General features: G+C 47.9%; 1 protein-coding gene and 1 long non-coding RNA gene across 8 annotated transcripts in view; one reads left to right on the plus strand and one right to left on the minus strand.

The window, feature by feature from the left end:
• Positions 1-18,996, plus strand: part of GRIK1 (glutamate ionotropic receptor kainate type subunit 1) — a 108,255-nt gene that overhangs the window by 40,609 nt on the left and 48,650 nt on the right. For all 6 annotated transcript variants that reach the window (XR_004237149.1, XM_032094597.1, XM_032094588.1 and 3 more), the window contains exons 2-3: positions 13,300-13,467; positions 16,078-16,335. Coding sequence is in view for 5 of the 6 variants with exons in the window: in XM_032094597.1 (XP_031950488.1) it covers positions 13,300-13,467; positions 16,078-16,335 (426 nt within the window). In the remaining variant the exon portion in view is untranslated. The remainder of the gene's footprint in view (positions 1-13,299; positions 13,468-16,077; positions 16,336-18,996) is intronic.
• Positions 384-10,497, minus strand: LOC116437078. Of its 2 annotated transcripts, XR_004237161.1 has the most exons (5): positions 10,128-10,497; positions 4,946-5,044; positions 4,044-4,144; positions 2,535-2,705; positions 384-919 (listed from the first exon to the last, which is right to left on the minus strand). It is a non-coding gene; the product is annotated as an uncharacterized LOC116437078 (long non-coding RNA). The 2 variants fall into 2 exon arrangements; XR_004237162.1 differs by lacking the exons at positions 4,044-4,144; positions 4,946-5,044.

Genomic DNA, 18,996 nt, shown 5'->3' on the forward strand with positions numbered 1-18,996 from the left:
CTGCTAGAACATCAAAGCAAGCCCAAACAATGCTGTGTTTTAAATAAAAGGACAAACCATTGGTTCCCCCATGTCCTTTTCCTCCTTGCTGGAAGGCTACATCAGCAATATTCCAAAGGTGTGAAATGCGGAAAACAATTGTTATTTTCTCTTCTGCAAATTCCACTGGTTTTCGGATGCTTCTCACCTCTCCATTTGCAGTGGGACAAAAAAGAGGGAGAAAAGGAATTAATTTATGTTTGCACTGCTATTGTACAGCCCTCCTGATTTTTAATGTTTAGTTTGACGAATGTCATGGGGAAGGTTGCGTAAAGGTCACGTCACAATTTCCCAAGTTCATCTGGGTTTAGGCAGGGCATGTGGCAACATTCCTTCACGGGCAGGAGCAGCATGAAATTCATTTTTACATCCTGGTGTAAAAAATGCACAACAACCTTCAGACTAAAAATATTTGTGGAAATTACATGGGGCTTTCAGAGAGACAGATTCATTTCTTTCTTTCTTTCTTTCTATATTTAGATTTCCAAAATAATGCCTTGGACAAGGAAGCTGTCCATCAGGTCATTTTCACCAGCCATTTTACAAATCACACCTTGTGATTTACCCTTTCCACTGATGTTCCAGGGAGCTGGGGATTCTCGACAGCATTCCTGGGCACCTTTTCCCAAAAGCTTGTCCAGCAGCGTTTGCTGCCTCCGAGTCCTGTGCCAATTCCTGCACTAATGAGAAGCTGCATTTGCTTTTAGCAGCTCGGCTGCTTTGCTTTTCTGCTGGTTTTTCCCCCCAGACTTGTCCAATCCGTGCCATCTGGGCTCCTTCGCTGTTCAGAAGGGGCCTCGTTGCCACAAAAGGAGCTTTTAGAGATCTCCACCCCTTTGAAAAGGTCCCAGTCATGCTCCAGGAGATCACCAGAAAACACCTGCACAAATAAACACTTGATTGAGGCACCAGGAGTTTGTCAGTCAGAAACTTTTTGATGATCTTTTTAATTTTCTCCTGCTCTTCATTTCTTGCCAGTTCTCACACATTGATCGAAATGTGTTAAGGACCAGCAGCAATTTCTTATATTAATAAGCTAACTCCACTCCCTGCTGCAGCTTTATTGAACAAAAATGAGTTCTAAATGCCTAATAATGTCTTTTTACTGCCTTGTCTAGAATTCAAACCTTCAGTCCACCTCTGCTCCCACTTTTGGGGAAGGAATTTTCCCTGACATCCAGCCTATCCCTCTGCAGAGCCCTCCTGCCCTCCAGCAGATCCACACTCCCATCCAGCTGCTGTCATCTGTGAATTACAGGGTGCCCTCACTTCCCTTCTCTGGAACAATGTAGTATTTCAGTGATGGCATTTGCTACAGTGGATATGAAGGCAAAGGTTTGTCTCAGGAAATACTCCATACTTTGTGCAAGACAGATGTAATAATCATCAGGGAGCAGAGGAGAATCAGAATGAACTGTTACGAGATACCCACACAGAGAGAGGTGTGAGATTTCACACTCCCATGTTCTAACTCTTTTTACTTAAAAAAGCTTAGCGTTTGTTCTCCTCTCAAGCCCATTTAGCTGGTTTCTATTTAATGGTCCCTTAAATCCCAGGTGGTTTTCTGTACAGGTTTCTCTGAGCAAGAGGCTTTTGATGCTGCACAGAGCTCAAGGTGGCTCCCTTCCACTCAGGAAAAAGAGTGTTTCCAGAATGTTCCTGGGCTAGGAGGGAGTGCTAATCTCCTCTGTGGGGGCTGGGTTTGTAAGAAAAAGGGTTCTAGGGAGGTTTGGAGTCCCCATCCCTGGAGGTGTCCCAGGAAGGCCTGGACGTGGCACTCGGGGCTCTGGGCTGGGGACAAGGTGGGCATCGGGCACAGCTGGGACTCAGTGATCCTGGAGGGGTTTTCCAGCCTCAGTGATCCTGGGATTCTCTGATAATGAAATTAGCACTGCTTCAGCAGCCCTCAGCCTTTTCCAAGCCAGCTGGAACTGCGCTGTAGGAAACAAGGCATTCCCTCTGTTAGTGACCTTCACCTGCTGTCCCTGGTCCCCACCTGCCCCTGGATTTCCCCGGCATTCCTGCTGAGGGCCAGAGCAGGAGTGCTGGGGCCAGCCCAAAGGCCAGGGAGGTTCATGGAAAACCTTTCTACAGCAGATCAAACCACACCTGCAGCCCCAGACAGCTCCAGGGAGAGCTGTGCACTCCCCTCCCACGGCATTCTGGCCAGGGATGGGGCCCTGGGGGCTGCAGGGACCTGTGGGGTGGGTTTGTCATGGGATGTGACAGCCCAGGGCCCTGGCAGCTGCGGCCTCACACCAAGCTTGGGCTGCCACCAAATTTGGTGGTGACACTTCTGAATCCACACATTCCTTCAATCAGCAGCTCATGGAGGAGCGCTGAGAGACAGAGAAGTGGAGAGCTGGAAAGCTTCTTGAGAGGTTGGATGGCCAGTTCTTCCTAATTCTCATGGGAGCCAGATATCCAAAACCTGTTGCCATGGTGGCTTTAAAAATTGAAGATGTTATGATTAAATAAATAAAAACATCAAGTACCAGGACTGGGCGATTTTGTTCAGGCATCTGATTTTACAGCAGGTTCTGGTTGCTCCGGGAAGTGGTTGGACAATTGTACAGAGATGTAAAAGTGTGGCAGGAGCCCATAGCCGAGATCCTGCGGGAGACAAATGCAATGTAGGCAGCGGATGATCCTCAGCTGAGCACAAGCTGCGGGGTAAAACATAAGCTTCAATCAACTCTTGCAAATCATTTGAGCCTGGTGCCGTAAGTGCCTTAAATTAAATCCCCCTCAAGAGCAGCCAATGGCAATCATTAGACATATGTCACGTCGGGAGCCACAATCACCCAAAGAGCCGTGTACACAGCATTCCATTTACATAGGGAATGTATGGCCCTGGGTAATTTGACCATTTTTCCGTGTTCTGTGTCTCAGAAAACATGGAGTGAGAGCAAGGCTGGTGCTGGCACTGAGAGCACAGAATTCTCTCTGTGCTGTGATACACAAGTGTGCCACGAGCTGCCCTGCCCCACAGGAGCGTCCCCCTCTTGTCTGAGCTCCTGGCCAGCGTTTATTGCTGCTCCAGGATCTCAGGAAGTTTTGGGGCAGGCAGGAGCATCGGAGGATCTACAGTGATCTCTCAGCATGAACAAGCAGCTGGATTTCATGCCCTTACCCCAAAAGTGAGCCCAGCCAGTTGTGCCTGACTGTGGCCCAGCTTTCAGGGTGGATTTGAGTTGCTGGCAGCCTGGTGAGGAGCAGCACTGCTGGATTTGGGGTTTAAAACTGGACCTGGTTTTTAAAAAACAAACAAACACTTCTTATGTGTTAGGGAAAATAATAACCAGAGACGACTCTGTGTTCCCTGTGCTTCCTGCTCAGCTCTGGATTTACTGGAGCCCATGTGATGATGCTAAAAATGTGCGTGTGGGATTGATTTTCAGGGGAAGATTGGCCTCGGTGCCACTTTGAACAGACTTAAAATCCAGTTCCCCGAAAGTATAAACCTGTTGAAATGTGGAATCACATGATCCTGGAATACCCTGAGTGGGAAATCTGACACACACACAGAGGAAAACTGAGCAAGGAAAAACATCAAGTGTCTCCTTCAGCTGAATTTTTGATTTTCTTTTGAAATTTAAGTTGTTCAGTCAGGAGATTGGTGGTAACACATTGGCCATCATTTCTTTCATCAATTATGGAAATGCTTAATTGAAGTGAAGCCATCTTTACGCACTGGACTAATTACAGTTGCCTCTTCATGGCAAAGTTATTTCATGGGCTTCTGATGGAAATTTCTTTCTTACAATGAAGCTATGAGGCTAAAAATACTAAAGCTAAATCCAGTTTTTCAGATAACTGTCTTTTTCTTTATTTAATTTTTGAATTAATTGTTTAAATACAGTTTTAACCCCTGGGTAAAATTATCCAGGAGCAAATTTTCCTGCCATTTTTTCCCAAAGTACATATCTAACTTCCCTATCAATAAGTGCAATAATTACAACTAAGAATACCTCGAACACAATAAATGTAGTAACTGTAATTACCATCCTTAATTAGCGTCAATACTTCCTGATGAAGCTGCTCCCAGTGAAGCTGTTGCAGTGCAATGTCTCAATCTGAGTGTGACTCCTCATGAAGGACATTGCTGTGCACACACAAGGTGCAAATGTCAAACATTTCGTGGTTGGGATTCATCTGCATATAACATTGCTGCCTCAGGCATCCCCAAATTTGCCTGCACACCCTGAAAGTGTCTCTGCTAAAAGATCCCCCTTTTTACAGCTCTCCTGAGTGATTTGAGCAGGAGCCTCTCAAGGCCCTGGCACAGGGTGCCCAGAGCAGCTGTGGCTGCCCCTGGATCCCTGGCAGTGCCCAAGGCCAGGCTGGACATTGGGGCTTGGAGCAGCCTGGGATAGTGGAAGGTGTCCCTGCCCATGGCAGGGGGTGGGATGGGATGAACTGGGTCCCTGCAACCCAAACCAGTCTGGGATTCTCTAAGTTCTTTTTGAGGGAAGCACTACAAGAAAGAAGTGTTCCCAGAGTTGTTTGGGTTCCCACTCCATATTTCTCTTGGAGGTGTATAATTTAGCACTTGATGGAAAGTTGTCATCAGGTGCAGCCATGTTTTGTTTACACTTGGTGCTTTAATATTTGCAAATGTAGACAGTGAATAAGGCATTTTTCAGACTCAAATGGCCCTCGGTAGACTGAGGAATAGAAATGTTCCAGATTGATAATTACCAAGAAAGCTTTAAACTGCAGGCACCTCCAGTAAGTGTCTTTTCAAGATCATTACTATGAGGAAATGTGGCAGCTCAAAGCACAGGTGCTGATTAAACATTACTCGTAAGAGTGGATCTGTGGCAAAATCTGCACCCCCCGCCCTTAAGAGCATCATCTCAGATGAGCTCCTCAGATATTACACTTCCCAGGACTGAAAATGTACCTTGGTTTTCTTAAAGCCAGCTGCTGCTGAGGCTGCAAGATAAATAATGCCCTGCTTAGGAAAATGGCAGCCCATTTTCTCTGTGCTCCTTCCTGATACCTGAGGATTTAAGGATGAAACTGCATGAATGCCAGTTAAAGGGAGGCAGAACAATGCAGCAGCATGGGACAATATGCTGCTGTAAGGTTCAAAGGAAATCCTGAGCAAAACCTGCAAGTTTCCCCATGCCCCCCAAACTATGGAGTGCCCCACCCCAAATATGTGTCTGGACCTTCAGGACAACCAAACCCACAGATCCAGTGGGAAACCTGGTAACATTTGGGTTTATATCCTCCCTCTGTGCCAAGAGAAGCTAAAGGGGGGGATTTATTTCTTATACTGAAAATCAATCAAATCACTTATGTCTCTTTGCAGTTTTTATTTTTAAACTTCAGGTTTATCCCTCCTTAATGCCAGGCCTGGCATGATCTGGGGAGAAGGAAGGGTGGGGACAATCAAAGTCCTCTCCAGTTTAGCTGAATGATTTTACGCCTTTTCTCCAGTGTGAGAGGAGGAACTCCAGCCTCAGAGAAATCTGCCATCATCAATTGTTTCATTTGGGATGGAAGGCAAAGCCAAAATTCCCCATGGCCTCGTGCAGAAGGTGTGACAACAGGGGCTGCTGTTGTTTGGGATCCTTAATGTTTTAACTCTCGATCAGGACATGATTTTTTGCACAGTTCAAGGTGCAAAGTGTGCCCAGCAGTCTCCAAATGGGGGACCTGCTGCAGCTCTGGAGCTTCCAGGCATCCCCGTGTCCATCATTCCTGGCTGGACAGGCACCTCTGCCTTCAGGGCACCTGCAGCCGCTGCAATTGCAAAGAGAACAGCCCAAGACTAAAGTCAGAGCTTGAAACGTCCCCCTGCCAACCTCAACCTCCGTCCAGCACCTCCTCGCTGGAAGGGATGTACTTTGGGACAGTCTGTGATCTGATTTTATCCATGCTTTTTCAGGATAAACTCGGATTTCTTCAGCTTTAATAAAGACCTTATGTTCCTAAGCATCTTAGAGATAATAGTGCTTAATGGGCACTCAAGAAAAGACAGACTGTGTCATTTTTAAAGATATAACCCTGACATTTATGCACAAAAACGCTGTTTGCTAAATAGAGCTCATTTCAAAGCATTGTCTTGGATTTTGAAATGTCTTTCTATTCCTGGCTAACAGCTGGAGAAAAATGGCTCATCCTGAAGCAGTTCCATTGCAAATGGAACTCACAACTGCTCTGCAGCGGGGCCATCTTCTCTCCCCTCGGGGCTCCTCTCTGGAGTAACTTTCCAGGGCTCAGTCGAGTGAATGTTTCTGTTTCCAGGGGTCATCTGCTGTCAGAGTGCAGAAAACCCTGCATGTATTGCTGCTTTCTGTGAGTGTCACCTCTTGCAGCAAAGCACAGTGCAAAGCACTTTTCGCACAGATATCCTCCTGGTTAAACCGGGTGCCTGTGTAAAATCAGGCGGCAAAACCCCTCAGAGTTCTATTGTCCTTGCTGTTGTTTTAGATGGGGGCTCTAAAGCTTCGTTTGGTTTGAGCTTTCCTCAAGCGTAAGGTACAATCTGCCAAAAATTCTCACTATATTTGTAAGCAATTGAATGCATTTGATAAATGGACTCAGATAAAAGCAGTAAATAAAAATTCCACCAATGCCTGCACCTCAGTGCCATCAGTCTGTCAGTCTTCATCCCACCTGCTTGCTGTCCACTCTCCTCCTCTGCTTTTTATTTGTCAAATTCTTTTCCCCTTCCTTTACTCCTCAATATAAGCACTGATTTTTTTCCTGATTGTCCCTTCCCCTCTGCTTTCCCGTTGCCTCTCCATTTCCAGCAGCACCCTGTAGCCCTGCCCATGATCAGCAATTAACGTGTCAGGATGTCTGGGAAATCCTCTGACTCAGACACTGAGGGAAAGCAGATCTGTAAAGCAGGGCTCTGAAAGATTTAAAAGGACTCGGGAAAGTAAGTTTCTTTGCCAGTGGGACTATTTAAGTTGTTACAGCATGGTGGGAGGAATGCTCAGCCGTGAGGGAATTTGATCAAACCCTGCTGGAATCGGGAGAAGTGTTTGGAACAGCCCACAAGCCATGACATAGTGCAGGCAGAAAGAAATATAAAAAACAAAGGAGCAAGGACACAGTTTTAAAACTTTTACCAAATTGAGAGCTTGCACCTCGAAAACGACACTTTAGTTCCTGCCTGGTGTTGCAAGAGATACTTAAATCAGGTCAACCAGATTTTTTTCCTGTTAGTAAAAAGGAAAAAGGTCATCAGTTAGAAATTCTGTAACATGAATCATGCCAATTGTGCCTTTGGGAAATATCTCCACTCACAAGCTGAAGTGAAATAATTCCCATTGGAAAAGGCATATCCTTGTATCTTAATAAGCTCAACTTCTTCTACCTATACATACACACAAGTATTTTTATCCCTCTGCTTTCCAAAGGATCAAATCAGGGCTGAATGCACCTTTCTGGAGTGCAGATGATTATAAAAAGCTGCCCTGGCTCTCACAGGGGCTGTTTTGGGTGGAGAAATGCTGTACCATTTTTACTGAGCCCTTTTTTTCTGTCCTCTGTGCTGGGTGACGGGTTCAGACCCCTCGTGAGGGTTTGCAGCCCTCGGGCAGCCGCAGAGCCCGCATGTGTCTGAGGCCAAAGTGGGATTTGTAGCAGTTTCATCACTGGTTGTTAAGCACCAGCCATGCTGCATGAAAAGGGCAGAAAGGCCGAGTCCTCCTGAGAGTTCAGCAAAAAATCAAGCAAATTTTGAGCAGCCTTGTTACAGCTGGGAGCAAAACCTTCACAAAAGCAGCTGGAGTAAAACCAGATCTGGAACACGGAGCTGGATGTTGGATAGGCAGCTGGGAACAGAGGAGATACCCAGCTTGTCAAATAGGCAGTGACCTTGCTATAAACAAGCCTAGTCTTCTTTAAAAAATCCCATTTGCTGAGTTTGACACTTGGGGCTCATCCCCTCCCTTGGTCAGGGTTTGAGTCCTGAGCCTGTCCCAGGTTTCAGCTCCTCACAGCCACAGAAAGGAGAATTAAACCATCAACCCTGAGTCAGAGGTGATTGAGAATTAAACCACCACCCCAACCCCAGAGCCAGCCCTGCATTTATTACATTTGAAAAATTATTCTGTTTGGCTGAACATTTCTTAAAGTCTTGCAAAGCTTTTGGTCTACAGAGACAGGGAGCAAATAGCTGCAGACATGGGGTGAGGGAGGCAGAAATCCAGGCGGGTTCCAGAGCGGGGTATTCGCCTTTCCGTGCTCAGCGTCTTTTCTTCGAGATTCTGATGGCTCAGAACAAGGAGGGGAAAGGGCAGGAAGGGCAAGGGCAGGGGCTGGGAGTTGTGTTTGAGTGCAGCCTAAAAGCAGGAGTGCACAGGTGGGTGCTGAGTCACAGAGGGGGAGTGATCCCGGAGCTGGCAGAGCCAGGGCATGGCAGCGACATCTGGCAGGATGGAGCACCGAGGCGGAGAGCTGGGGGCAGGCTGGCCAGGACCCAGGCTGGCCAAGGCAGGCATGATGGATGCCAAGGTAGGGCCAGGGGCTTGGAGAGGGCGGGAAGAGGCTGGAACAGAGCACGATGCATGGAAGGCTTCCAAAGCAGCTTTTGAACAGATTGGAGAGGGAATGGCGGTGGGAACGTGGCTCCCAGCTCCACTGTGTGTAAAATGAGGATGATAATAGCTCCTCACTCCGAGGGCTGCTGCAGGCTCAGCCCACCCGTGCACGGAATGCTGATGGGCTCAGGGTGGGTTCTGCCAGCCAAACACGGCCCCAGTTCCATGAGAACCTCGGGGAGCAAACCCGCTGCAGGATGGGCAAATGCGAATTGCACTTGCTGCTTGTGACAGGAGTGGGGCTGTTCCCTGTTCTTCCTGAGAAACTCTTAATGCACATCCACATCACAGAGCCGTGTATGGGTCTGTCTAAATGAGAGGCAACAGCCAACTTCTGGATAAGCTTTCATTGCCAGAGAGGTAATTTTTCAAAGGAAGATGCTGCTAAACTGTGAGCAGTAACTTCTTTAATTCTCCTCTGGGGAGATGAGTGTGCTGAGTGCACAGGCACTGGCTCCCAGCTGGACACCAAGTGGCACAGGAGAATCTGTCCTTTGCTAAGAGATAAGGATAGGAAAACTTGCTTGGAGGGGGTTCCCAGCAGTAGGTGCTTTCGGTCCGAGTGGGACTCTGTCAGACGGAATTACCTGGAGGAAATAATCTTCCTCAGCACTCTTTTGCTGCGCCCTGCTCCTTTTTGAGCCTTCAGCCCCACTGAGGGTGTGTGCTCCAGGCCCTCATGGGATCCATACCCCTCTCAAAGAGCCCAAGGGCAAACCGTGTGTCAGTTTGGCTTTATGAACCCCCTACATTAACCTGGCACCACCACCAGCTTCTCTTCGGGGAATGCAGCAGCACAGAGCTCACCATCATCAGGATTTTAGCTCTCCTTTCCCTTCAGTGACTGACAGGTGGCTTTTAATGAGCTCTCGTGGACCTCCCAGGGTTCACTGTGGAAAGGAGGTGAGGCTTCTCCGAGCAGGAATCCCTGCAGGAAATGGATGTTCAGATGTTTCTGGAAGCCCTGCTAGCACATCCCCTGCCTGTCGTGGCCCTGGGCTGCCTTTGGGACCTGTCGGTGGCTCCCAGCTCAAGGATGGAGCAGCATCCCACAGTCCCTGTGCTTCCACATCGCTTCTTCCATGTGTTATCCCGTGTCCCAGCAGCTCCCCAGCTGCACAGCTGACTCTCAGCCTGGGAAAATTCCTCCTTTGAGCCAGCACAGGAAATCTGGGCATCAGCCATGTAGAAACAGGGGTTTATCCTCAGCTAGAAAGAGTCATAAACTGTAATATCCCCCTCTGGGAATGGATTCAGCCCTGACCTTTACTGAAACTCCCTCAGTCCCTGCTGACCCCTTGCAATGGAAATATTTGCTTGCCCGGGAGGGCTGGAGGAGCTTTTCCAGGTGTGCCTGCTGAAGTGTGCTCTGTAGTTGTGACATTTTCCTTGCTGTGGGGCGTGTTTGTGCTCAGAGAGTGAATGGAGCTGATGCTTTGCCCCGTGTGCCACTTTGACTCACTCACGTGGCACAGCCCCCTTTGGCAGAGCAGCTGCACCCAGGCTGTCATTCCCTCTTACCTTCCATGGCTGGATTCCAAGGAGGGGCAGATAAGGGTTTTCTCCTTCATCCTTGAAGAAATCACGTTGCAAATGAAGTGCTGCAAGTGAGAAGTCAGGTCTGCCACTGACCAGGACTCAGCAGCCTTCGGTTTGCTGTGGAGGATTCACTCTCCGACTGAGGGAGGAGGGAACTGAAAGAGAGGACTCAAAAATTTACAGTTTTTCTCACCTAAGTGCTACCAGCAGCCCAACATGAAAGCCAGTGCTTGTTTTTATGCTCAGCAGTAACAGCTTCATTCCTGGAACATATTTATATCTTGAGTTAACACTGATTTCTCCTCCCTCCCTCCCTCTCTCCCTCCTTCCTTCCTTCCTTCCTTTCCTTCCTTTCCTTTCCTTCCTTTCCTTCCTTCCTTCCTTTCCTTCCTTTCCTTCCTTTCCTTCCTTCCTTCCTTCCTATGTATAATGCTGTGGTTAATTTGTTTTTAAAATGCTGTACAGTAATTATTTAAATGAATCATCTGACAAACTGCTTCTTCATCAAACTTGTCACTTACTCTGCCATTTTTCTTTTTACCTGGACCTTACAATAAATTCTGAGCTTGGCTGTCAGTCACCAGCAGAAGGAGGACAAGAGACTATTTATGGACTTGCTGGATGTCAGTAGGGATGTATGGGTGAAAATGCTGCAGCACAGCTTGTTTGTGATGCAGATTTATCGAGTAATTCAACTCCTTTTTACACAAATAGGCCTGAACAGAAGAATCAAGCTCAAATAGGTGCAGTCCCAGCCTTTTTAATGCAATGTCCCCCAGCTCAGGCACAGTCCATGGCAGAGGGTGGAGTGAGGTAAACTTTAAGGCCCCTTCCAACCCAACCCAGTCTGGGATTCCATCTTTTATCCGAGATATGTCACCAGCAAATCAAGCCTGCAATCACAGTCCCTGTGGGTGCTCTCCTGCTCCGTTCATGTGTGCAAAAGGAACATGGAAGTGTGTTGATAGCGCAGAGTTCTGATAAGTTTGCTCAGAAAACGCATCCACACAAAACTCCCCCTCTTTCCATCACTCCTCCTTTCCCTCACCGCCCTCCTGCTGTCCAGTGAGCTTTTACTCTTTTCCAAAAGGAAAGATCCTGCGGAATTCTGCTAATGAAGTATAAATAGTTCCTGGTTGTACAGCAATTAAAATTAATCTTCATTTAATAGGCAGCTGATTAGAGGGCTGGAAATAGTTCTGGCCCTAGAATGAGGAAGTGCTTGTGTACATCCAGGTATGAAGGTTGCCTCAAGGGCGGTTGGATGAAGTAGTTTTAATTAATAAAAAAAAGCAGAAAGGGACGGAATGCACAGTAATAATTTCTGAGGTGGAGAGGATTTTTTGCCAAGATCAAATGGCCAAATACTCATCCTATTGGAAGTGGGGAGGCATTGTGGACACCCTTATTTCCAGGTTATCTCAGGCTGTCCCTTGTACCTGTGACATCCACCCTCCCTGATGGAGCAATGTTCTGCTGCTTCCAGCAGGCATTCAAGGAAAACTCAGCAGTGGGACTTTCTGGCCCAAGCCCAGGCTGGCACTGCAGCTGACTGAAAAGAATTGTCTTCCTCGGGTGAAATGAGGGAAAGAGAATTGAATTTAACCACTAAACTTGCTGGGATCATCACTGGGATGAGGAATTACAGGACTGGATCTGAAAGGACAGGCTTCAGATTTTTTCCCTCCAGGTGACCTGGAGTTTGCAGCTCTGGAAAATCCTGCTGGCTTTTAGCATTCCACTTGATGTTTTGGTTCCAAATCCTGCAATTAGGCTTTTTTGGGGGGCTGTTTTTGTGTATCACACTCTTTTGTAATCACTGGGATGTTTTCTGAGGGAGGGGGAAGAAATCCCAAAGGTTCTGATACCTGCACATTTTGCATGAGGAATCCATGGAGTGAAGAAGAAAATTGCTGAAGTTGGCAGATTGCTTAAGCCACGTCAAGGCATTGCTCTATGGGCGCTCAAGAGATAAAATAACGCCGTTTATTCCACAGGAGCCAGGGATAACATTACCAGGCTGGGGCTGGCAAACTGCAGGGTTTTCATTGCTGGATTAAGATTCAAACCAGGTTTTAATTCCAGCATGTTCCCATTTCTGATGGTCAGCTAATGACTGCACTGTTCCTACATGGGTGACATCAAAACTGCAGGAATTGCAGCTCATGAGCTGAATGTGTTCAGATGCCCAGGAATTACAAAGAGACGGGCCTCAAATTTCACTTGGGGAAATGGGGAAATACGTAAGTGAGAAATCCAAAGTGTTCTCTAGTGACTTGCACTAAATGAGTAAATTATACTTGCAAAATCAAGCACTGAAGCTGGAGATCGCTGCTTAGAGGAGCTATTTTTTTTAATTAGCTGTGTTTGCTGTGCCTTCCTCAAATCCCAGTGCCCCTGGACAGCAGGAATGTGTTGCTGGCATAATAAGGTCTCTAGAGGCTGGAGGGAGCAGACATCCCAGTGTACTGGGACAGGCTGTGGCCTTGAGACACCTTCCCCATCCCAGGATACACTCCAGGGAAATTCATTATGCTTCCAAAATTCAGGCTGGTTATTTACAGCCCTCTTTTGGAAAGCAAAACTATTCCCTGCCCCTGAGCAAACTGAGGAATGACCAACAGCCCTGCCCGAGGTTCATGACAAACCAGAGGAAACACGGAGCTCGAGGGGAGGCTCCCAGCCCGTGTGCTCTCAAACTCCTCAGTGGATCTTGTTCTGCCAGGATGTGCAGAAACACTTCAGAACACATCCACACGTCCAAGTTTCATCTCCAAATGTAGATTAGACTGGAGCAGGGGGAACAAGGCCCATGCTCATCCCTACTTTCATTAGAAAGGAGCTGGATGGAAGCTTTCAGAGCATTTAAAGTGTTCCTCTGAAAAGGCTCGATAATAAACACGCGTTGGCTTCCCCAGATGTTTGTGGAGCAACATTCATAATACTGAGTTAACCCCAGTGCCACTGCAGATAAAAGCTAATGATCCACTGTGCCCTTGCTGTAGTGCTTTGAAGAGCCATCAGGTTTGCCCTGACGAAGGCTCAGAAGCTATTGCTCATGATTTAGAAGCTATTGCTCATGATTTATTTTCCTCTCTTTATGGGCGGCGATTAAGAGGTGAATAATCCTTCTCATTTATCTCTGTTCCAACAGGAGGGATATTCGAAACTGTGGAAAACGAACCTGTTAATATTGAAGAATTGGCTTTCAAGTTTGCTGTCAGCAACATTAATAGAAACAGAACACTGATGCCTAATACCACATTAACCTATGACATCCAGAGAATTAACCTTTTCGATAGCTTTGAAGCCTCGAGAAGAGGTAATTATCTCACTTACTGTGTCCGTTACATACATGGTTTGTACCCTATACCTTTCCCCAGCCTGATCTCCTTTTGTGCTCTGCTTGTATCATGTGCACCAACAGGAACATAAAATCAATCTTTCCAAGGTGTTTGAACCAAGAACCAAGCTGGGCTTGGACCTGTCATGTGCTTTCTGAATAAACCCCTATGTCCTGTCTGCATGCTAAGAGCCACAGATGGCAGGTGGCAAGTCCAAGGCATTTTTCTTTCCAAAACCTACATTTGCCACCTGGAATTCTGCAGAAAAATGACCACGGACTCACAGGAAGCACAGCGGGACATCACAACCCATAATTAGCGCAGATACCCATTATTGGTAAATTACTTCCACTGCACTTTAAAGACCAGAGGCCAGTAGCCTCCCTGCCCTGAACTGTTAATGCTCAGTGGCCTAGAGACAGAAATAAGTTTCTCTGCTATAAATGACTGTAGGAATTGGAGTGGTCAAGTTTGGAATTTTTTGCCTCTTCTTTTTTTTTCCTGAAAAGGAAAATTACGGCCCAATTTAGCCCCTTCTAATTGGCTTCCAGGCCAAAACTGAGAGGGGCAGAAAGTCACAACTTTCCTTAACCTCCATGTGTTCCTTGGCCTCTAGGAGGCAAGCTTGAAGTTTGATAAAATGTTATAAAGAGCAGCCCAGTTCCTGGAACGGGATTTGCTAGAAGGCTGGAAAATAAAGATGCCTCGCTTTAGAACTCAGGCTGGTGAGCTGTCACCTTTCAAACATCTACACTACCAAATTTTCCTCTGCTACTTCAGTTTCTCAGTAAGAGTGGGGAAAAGGAGAATGCTTTCAAAGAACATCAAAAAGAGCTTTAAACTGCATGTATTGCGCTCTTTTTCAGTTATCAGGTATGTGCTGGAGCTATATGCTATCGAACCTCAAGTGTGGTGGATTTATAATCCATATCATCCAGGCCGATACAGTATTTCAGATTCCCAGTAGAGTGAGAATCTCGTCCATGACTGTTGTGAAAGTGCCTTCTCCACTTAATGTGTAGGAAGTTGTCAATCTACATGCAAGAAACTCACACAGACAGCAGTAATTTCTTCTCATCATAAATTACTGAAGTTATTTATACAATTTGCACGTTAAAACCTTTAGAAAGGCTTGTGAATGAAACCTGGAAAGCCTGTGAGCTTTATGCTGCCTGTAAAACACTCATTTGTAGAACGGAAACAGAAAATAATTGATTTTCGGTCATATTCCATTACAGTCAGAGAGCTAAATACGCATTGAAAGAATCTCAGCTGCTTGTGGAAGTTGGTGTGTTTAATAGTTCACTCAATCAGAGTCATTTCTGATTTCCCAGTAATTTCCCAGCCTCACAAAGAGAGCAGCACTGCAGCTCAGTGCCAGGCTTTGTCCCTGTCGGGAGCCTTGTTAAAAACATTGGCAGTAAATTTTACCAATGGACAGAAATAACTGATATTACTTCATCTCCTGTCTGTCAGCCTGCAAAGACATGGGAGGGAAAGAAAAATGCAAAGACAGCTCCAGGCAGGGTTCTTCGGGCTGAGATATGGGCACAAGGAGAAGGAAACCTTTGCTGATGTATTTGGCTGATTTGGAGGGGTATAAAAATGTCAGTGTGTGTCAGTTCTTTATTTGCCTTTGCTGTTACTGAGGGCTTTAGGCTTTACTGCCTGCTTTGTAAACACAGATTATGGAGAGCAGTGAGTCGTGGTGCCCTTTGCTGCTCGTGTTCCTGCAGCAGCCTGAAATTAGAGCAGCTGACACAGGTAGCAAGGTGCCAGTCCCGGGGGGATCCAGGGACGTATTTCCATTACACTCTGCCATGGAACCTCATTGCTGTGACGTTCCTTTGGCAGCCACAGAGCTCCTAGTACCTCCAGGATAAAGCTGTTCTGAGAAGGGCAGTTCAGGAATCCACGTGGTCTGCAAGGTAACGAGCAGAGAAGGTTGTACGTGGAGCAAGCAGGGTCTAGGATATAATGCTGATCAGTAAAGCCATTTGCAGAACCTCAATCCGGCTAGAATCACTGAGGCTGGAAAAGGTCTCTGAGCCCATCGAGGTCAAGCTGTGCCGGATGCCCACCTTGTTCCCAGCCCAGAGCACTGTGTGCCATGTCCAGGCCTTCCTGGGACACCTCCAGGGATGGGGACTCCAGACCTCCCTACGCAGCCCCTGCCAAAGCTTAACAACCTTTTCCATGGGGAAATTCTCGTGACAGGCAACCTGCCCCTCCCCTGGCCCAGCCTGAGGCCGTTCCCTCTCCTCCTGTCCCTGTTCCCTGGGAGCAGACCCAGACTCCCCCCCCGGCTGCCCCCTCCTGTCAGGGAGTTGTGCAGAGCCACAAGGTCCCCCCTGAGCCTCCTTTGCTCCGGGCTGAGCCCCTTTCCCAGCTCCCTCAACCTCTCTCTTTACCCTCCAAATCACCTCTAAATGCCTCAGGAACCACTGGCACATCGCTCAGTGGGTCTGAGGCAACGCAGTGCCCCGTTCTCGCTTTGAAATGATGGGGATGGATGGAGGATGAAAGCTCCCAGTGAGCATCCCACAAGTCCCTTGCTGTTGGCAGCTAAGAGCTTCTTGTCCCCTCAGCCTGTGACCAGCTGGCCCTGGGCGTGGCCGCGCTGTTCGGGCCGGCACACAGCTCGTCGGTCAGCGCCGTGCAGTCCATCTGCAACGCCCTGGAGGTGCCGCACATCCAGACCCGCTGGAAGCACCCCACCGTGGACAACAGGGACGCCTTCTACATCAACCTCTACCCCGACTACGCTGCAATCAGCAGGGCCGTGCTGGACCTCGTGCTCTACTACAACTGGAAAATCGTCACCGTGGTGTACGAGGACAGCACGGGTGAGTGGTGCTGGGCTGCAGGGCCTGTGCTCCTGTCAGAGTACAGACGTGACATCCTGGGGAAGCTCACTCTGCCGTGCCCTCAGCAGTTCTCCTGCGTTGCAGGAGAAAAACCCCTGTCCTGCTGCCACCACGGCTTCTGGAAAGCTGCTCACTTCACCAGACCTTGGGAAGGAGCCCCTGGGGTTTGAATATTCAATCCCATTTTGCTTCCTGGTTGTGGAACCGTAACACAGCTTCAAACTGGTCACAGAATCCCAGAATCCCAGAATCTGGAGATCACCCAGTCCAACCCCCCCACCATGGAGCAGGTGACACAGAACTCTCCAGGTGGCTTTGGGATGTCTCCAGAGAGGGAGACTCCACACATTCACTGGGCAGCTGTTCCGGGGCTCTGCCCCCTCCATGGACAGAAATCCTTCCTCAGGCTGAGGTGGAACTTGTTGTGCTTCAGTTCATGCCCACTGCTCCTCATCCTGTCACTGGCACCACTGAGCAGAGTCTGGCAGCATCCTCTGACAGCCCCTGGGGACATTTGTGTGGATTGAGGGGACATTTGCATGGATTGATGGGATCCCCTCTCAGCCTTCCCTTCTCTGGACTGACCAGGCCCAGCTCCCACAGCCTCTCCTCACAAGAGAGATGCTCCAGACCCCTCATCATCTTTGTGGTCCCTGCTGGACATTGTCCAGTAGCTCCTAGATAAATCTTCTAGACAGAATAGAAACAAGGAGAGGTCTTTTCTGGCCCACCCCATGACCAAACTGGCATTCCAAAACGCCAAATGCTGTGTACCTGCTCAGTTACAAAGATGCCTGATACTGAAAAGATTTCATTTGCAGAGGTATTTGCAAAGTAAATTAATCATCAATCATCTCATTAACTTGGAGTCAGGAAAGTAAACATGTCAGCTTTGATCAGTATAAATAGTCCTTGGATTTGGGGTTAGAGTGATGCCAGTTAACTCAAGCTCTTTCATTTCTCATCCCTCGTGTTTGACATCGTTACACCACAAGAAATAAAAACACCTTGGCCAGGTTGGACGGGGCTCGGAGCGCCCTGGTCTCATGGAAGGTGTCCCTGCCCAGGGCAGGGTGTGGCACTGGATGGGCTATGGGGGTCAGGCTTTTGCCATGTCCTCTGGAAAAATAGCTGCAGTTCTTTCCAGTGCTGCTCTGGTTTCTCCAGGACACCACACCCGGGCTCCATCTCCACGTCGTGTGGCAGCAGTGCAAGGTCCCAGTCTGATGTGACCAAAGGAGATATTTTAAGGCACACAGTAATTTCTGCCCCCTAAAAGGAGAGGGAGGTGGGTGGGCAAACCCTTTGTTTCTTCCGCTTTTCGCCACACTTGCACTCAAGTGCTTTCTGTTGCTAGGAAGAGAAACACCAGTTCTCAATGTGAGGTGTGGATGAGACGAAGGCTTCCCTGAATGCCGGGCTCCTGCTCCCAGATCTCAGTTCTCCCTCTTGGAGCTGCCATCCCGGGGCACTGCAGCCAGGAGTGAGTACTTGGTACACCCGGGCTGCACTTCCCCAGCCAGGTGACACCAGCCCCTTGTCAGTGAGTGCTGGGAGCCCATTCCCATCATAATCAGCTCCAGAGGTTTCCTGTTCCCCAGCTGGCTCCCGGCCAGGCCTGGCTCCTGGTGCGTGCGGCATTTCCAGCTGAATGCTCATAATGTTGAGTATTCTCTATTGATTGTTGATACTTGAAAACCTGCGAGGAACAGCCCCAGCCCTGCAGGCGGGGGCAGAGCAGCTTTTCCCCACGCACCTCGGCAGCACTTGAGTGAAAGCCAACAGCTCTAGACTCAGCAAGGCCTGTGAGCCTCAGAGCGAAGAGGGAGCTTTGTCTTGCCTTAAATGTGCCATTCAACCAGGGGCATTCACACCCCACACAAATATTATCCCAGCAGGGAGGCAGGAGTTCCTTCATTTTAATAGTTTGTTTGATTTTTGTTCAAGAAGTGCTCCTTGCCTTCGTTCTCTCTCTTTGTGCATATTTTCCAGGCAGCCTCTTTGCCTCAGCAGGAGATCAGGAATATTTTTGTGGGTGAATTGCATTCGTGGGTAATGAGAGGCTGTAATTACACACCTCAAAGGGCTCTTAACTATCTTGCCTAGGTTCTGGAGGCAGTGCAAATTACATAGGAGTGCTGAATTAGCCAGTGGAACTGCACTGTGTTTAAACACTCGGACAAGGCTCTGGCTGAGCTCCACTGACTTCAGCTAAGGCGTGTAAAGCTGTGCCAGCTGAACACAGAGCCTGAGAAATCACCTTCTGTGTTTGAGGACATAGAGCTGGATCTCAAAACATTCTAAAAGATCTCACAGCTGCTGAGAGACATCAGGCAGGAAAGTTAGGAGGAGGTTTCCTCTGTTTTATCTTCTTGCTGTTTGGTATCGGAATAATAATGAGCTGCCAAGGAAGAAGCCTTATGTGCTTTTTGCGTCTCAATTTGAACATACTACAGTATGTTTATATTGCATTTCACCAGTGCAAACATATCCTGTAGTCAACCAGTTAAAAACACCTTTCAAAAATATTTAGATGTGGAAGCCAGTATAAACATGGGAATGAAAAGCTTTAATAATATTAGCTAGGAGGCTGGCAAATACGGAACTAGCAATTATCCCTAGGAAGTGTGGAGTGTGAGA

The sequence above is a fragment of the Corvus moneduloides genome, chromosome 2 (assembly GCF_009650955.1).
Source record: "Corvus moneduloides isolate bCorMon1 chromosome 2, bCorMon1.pri, whole genome shotgun sequence".
Lineage (NCBI taxonomy): Eukaryota > Metazoa > Chordata > Aves > Passeriformes > Corvidae > Corvus > Corvus moneduloides.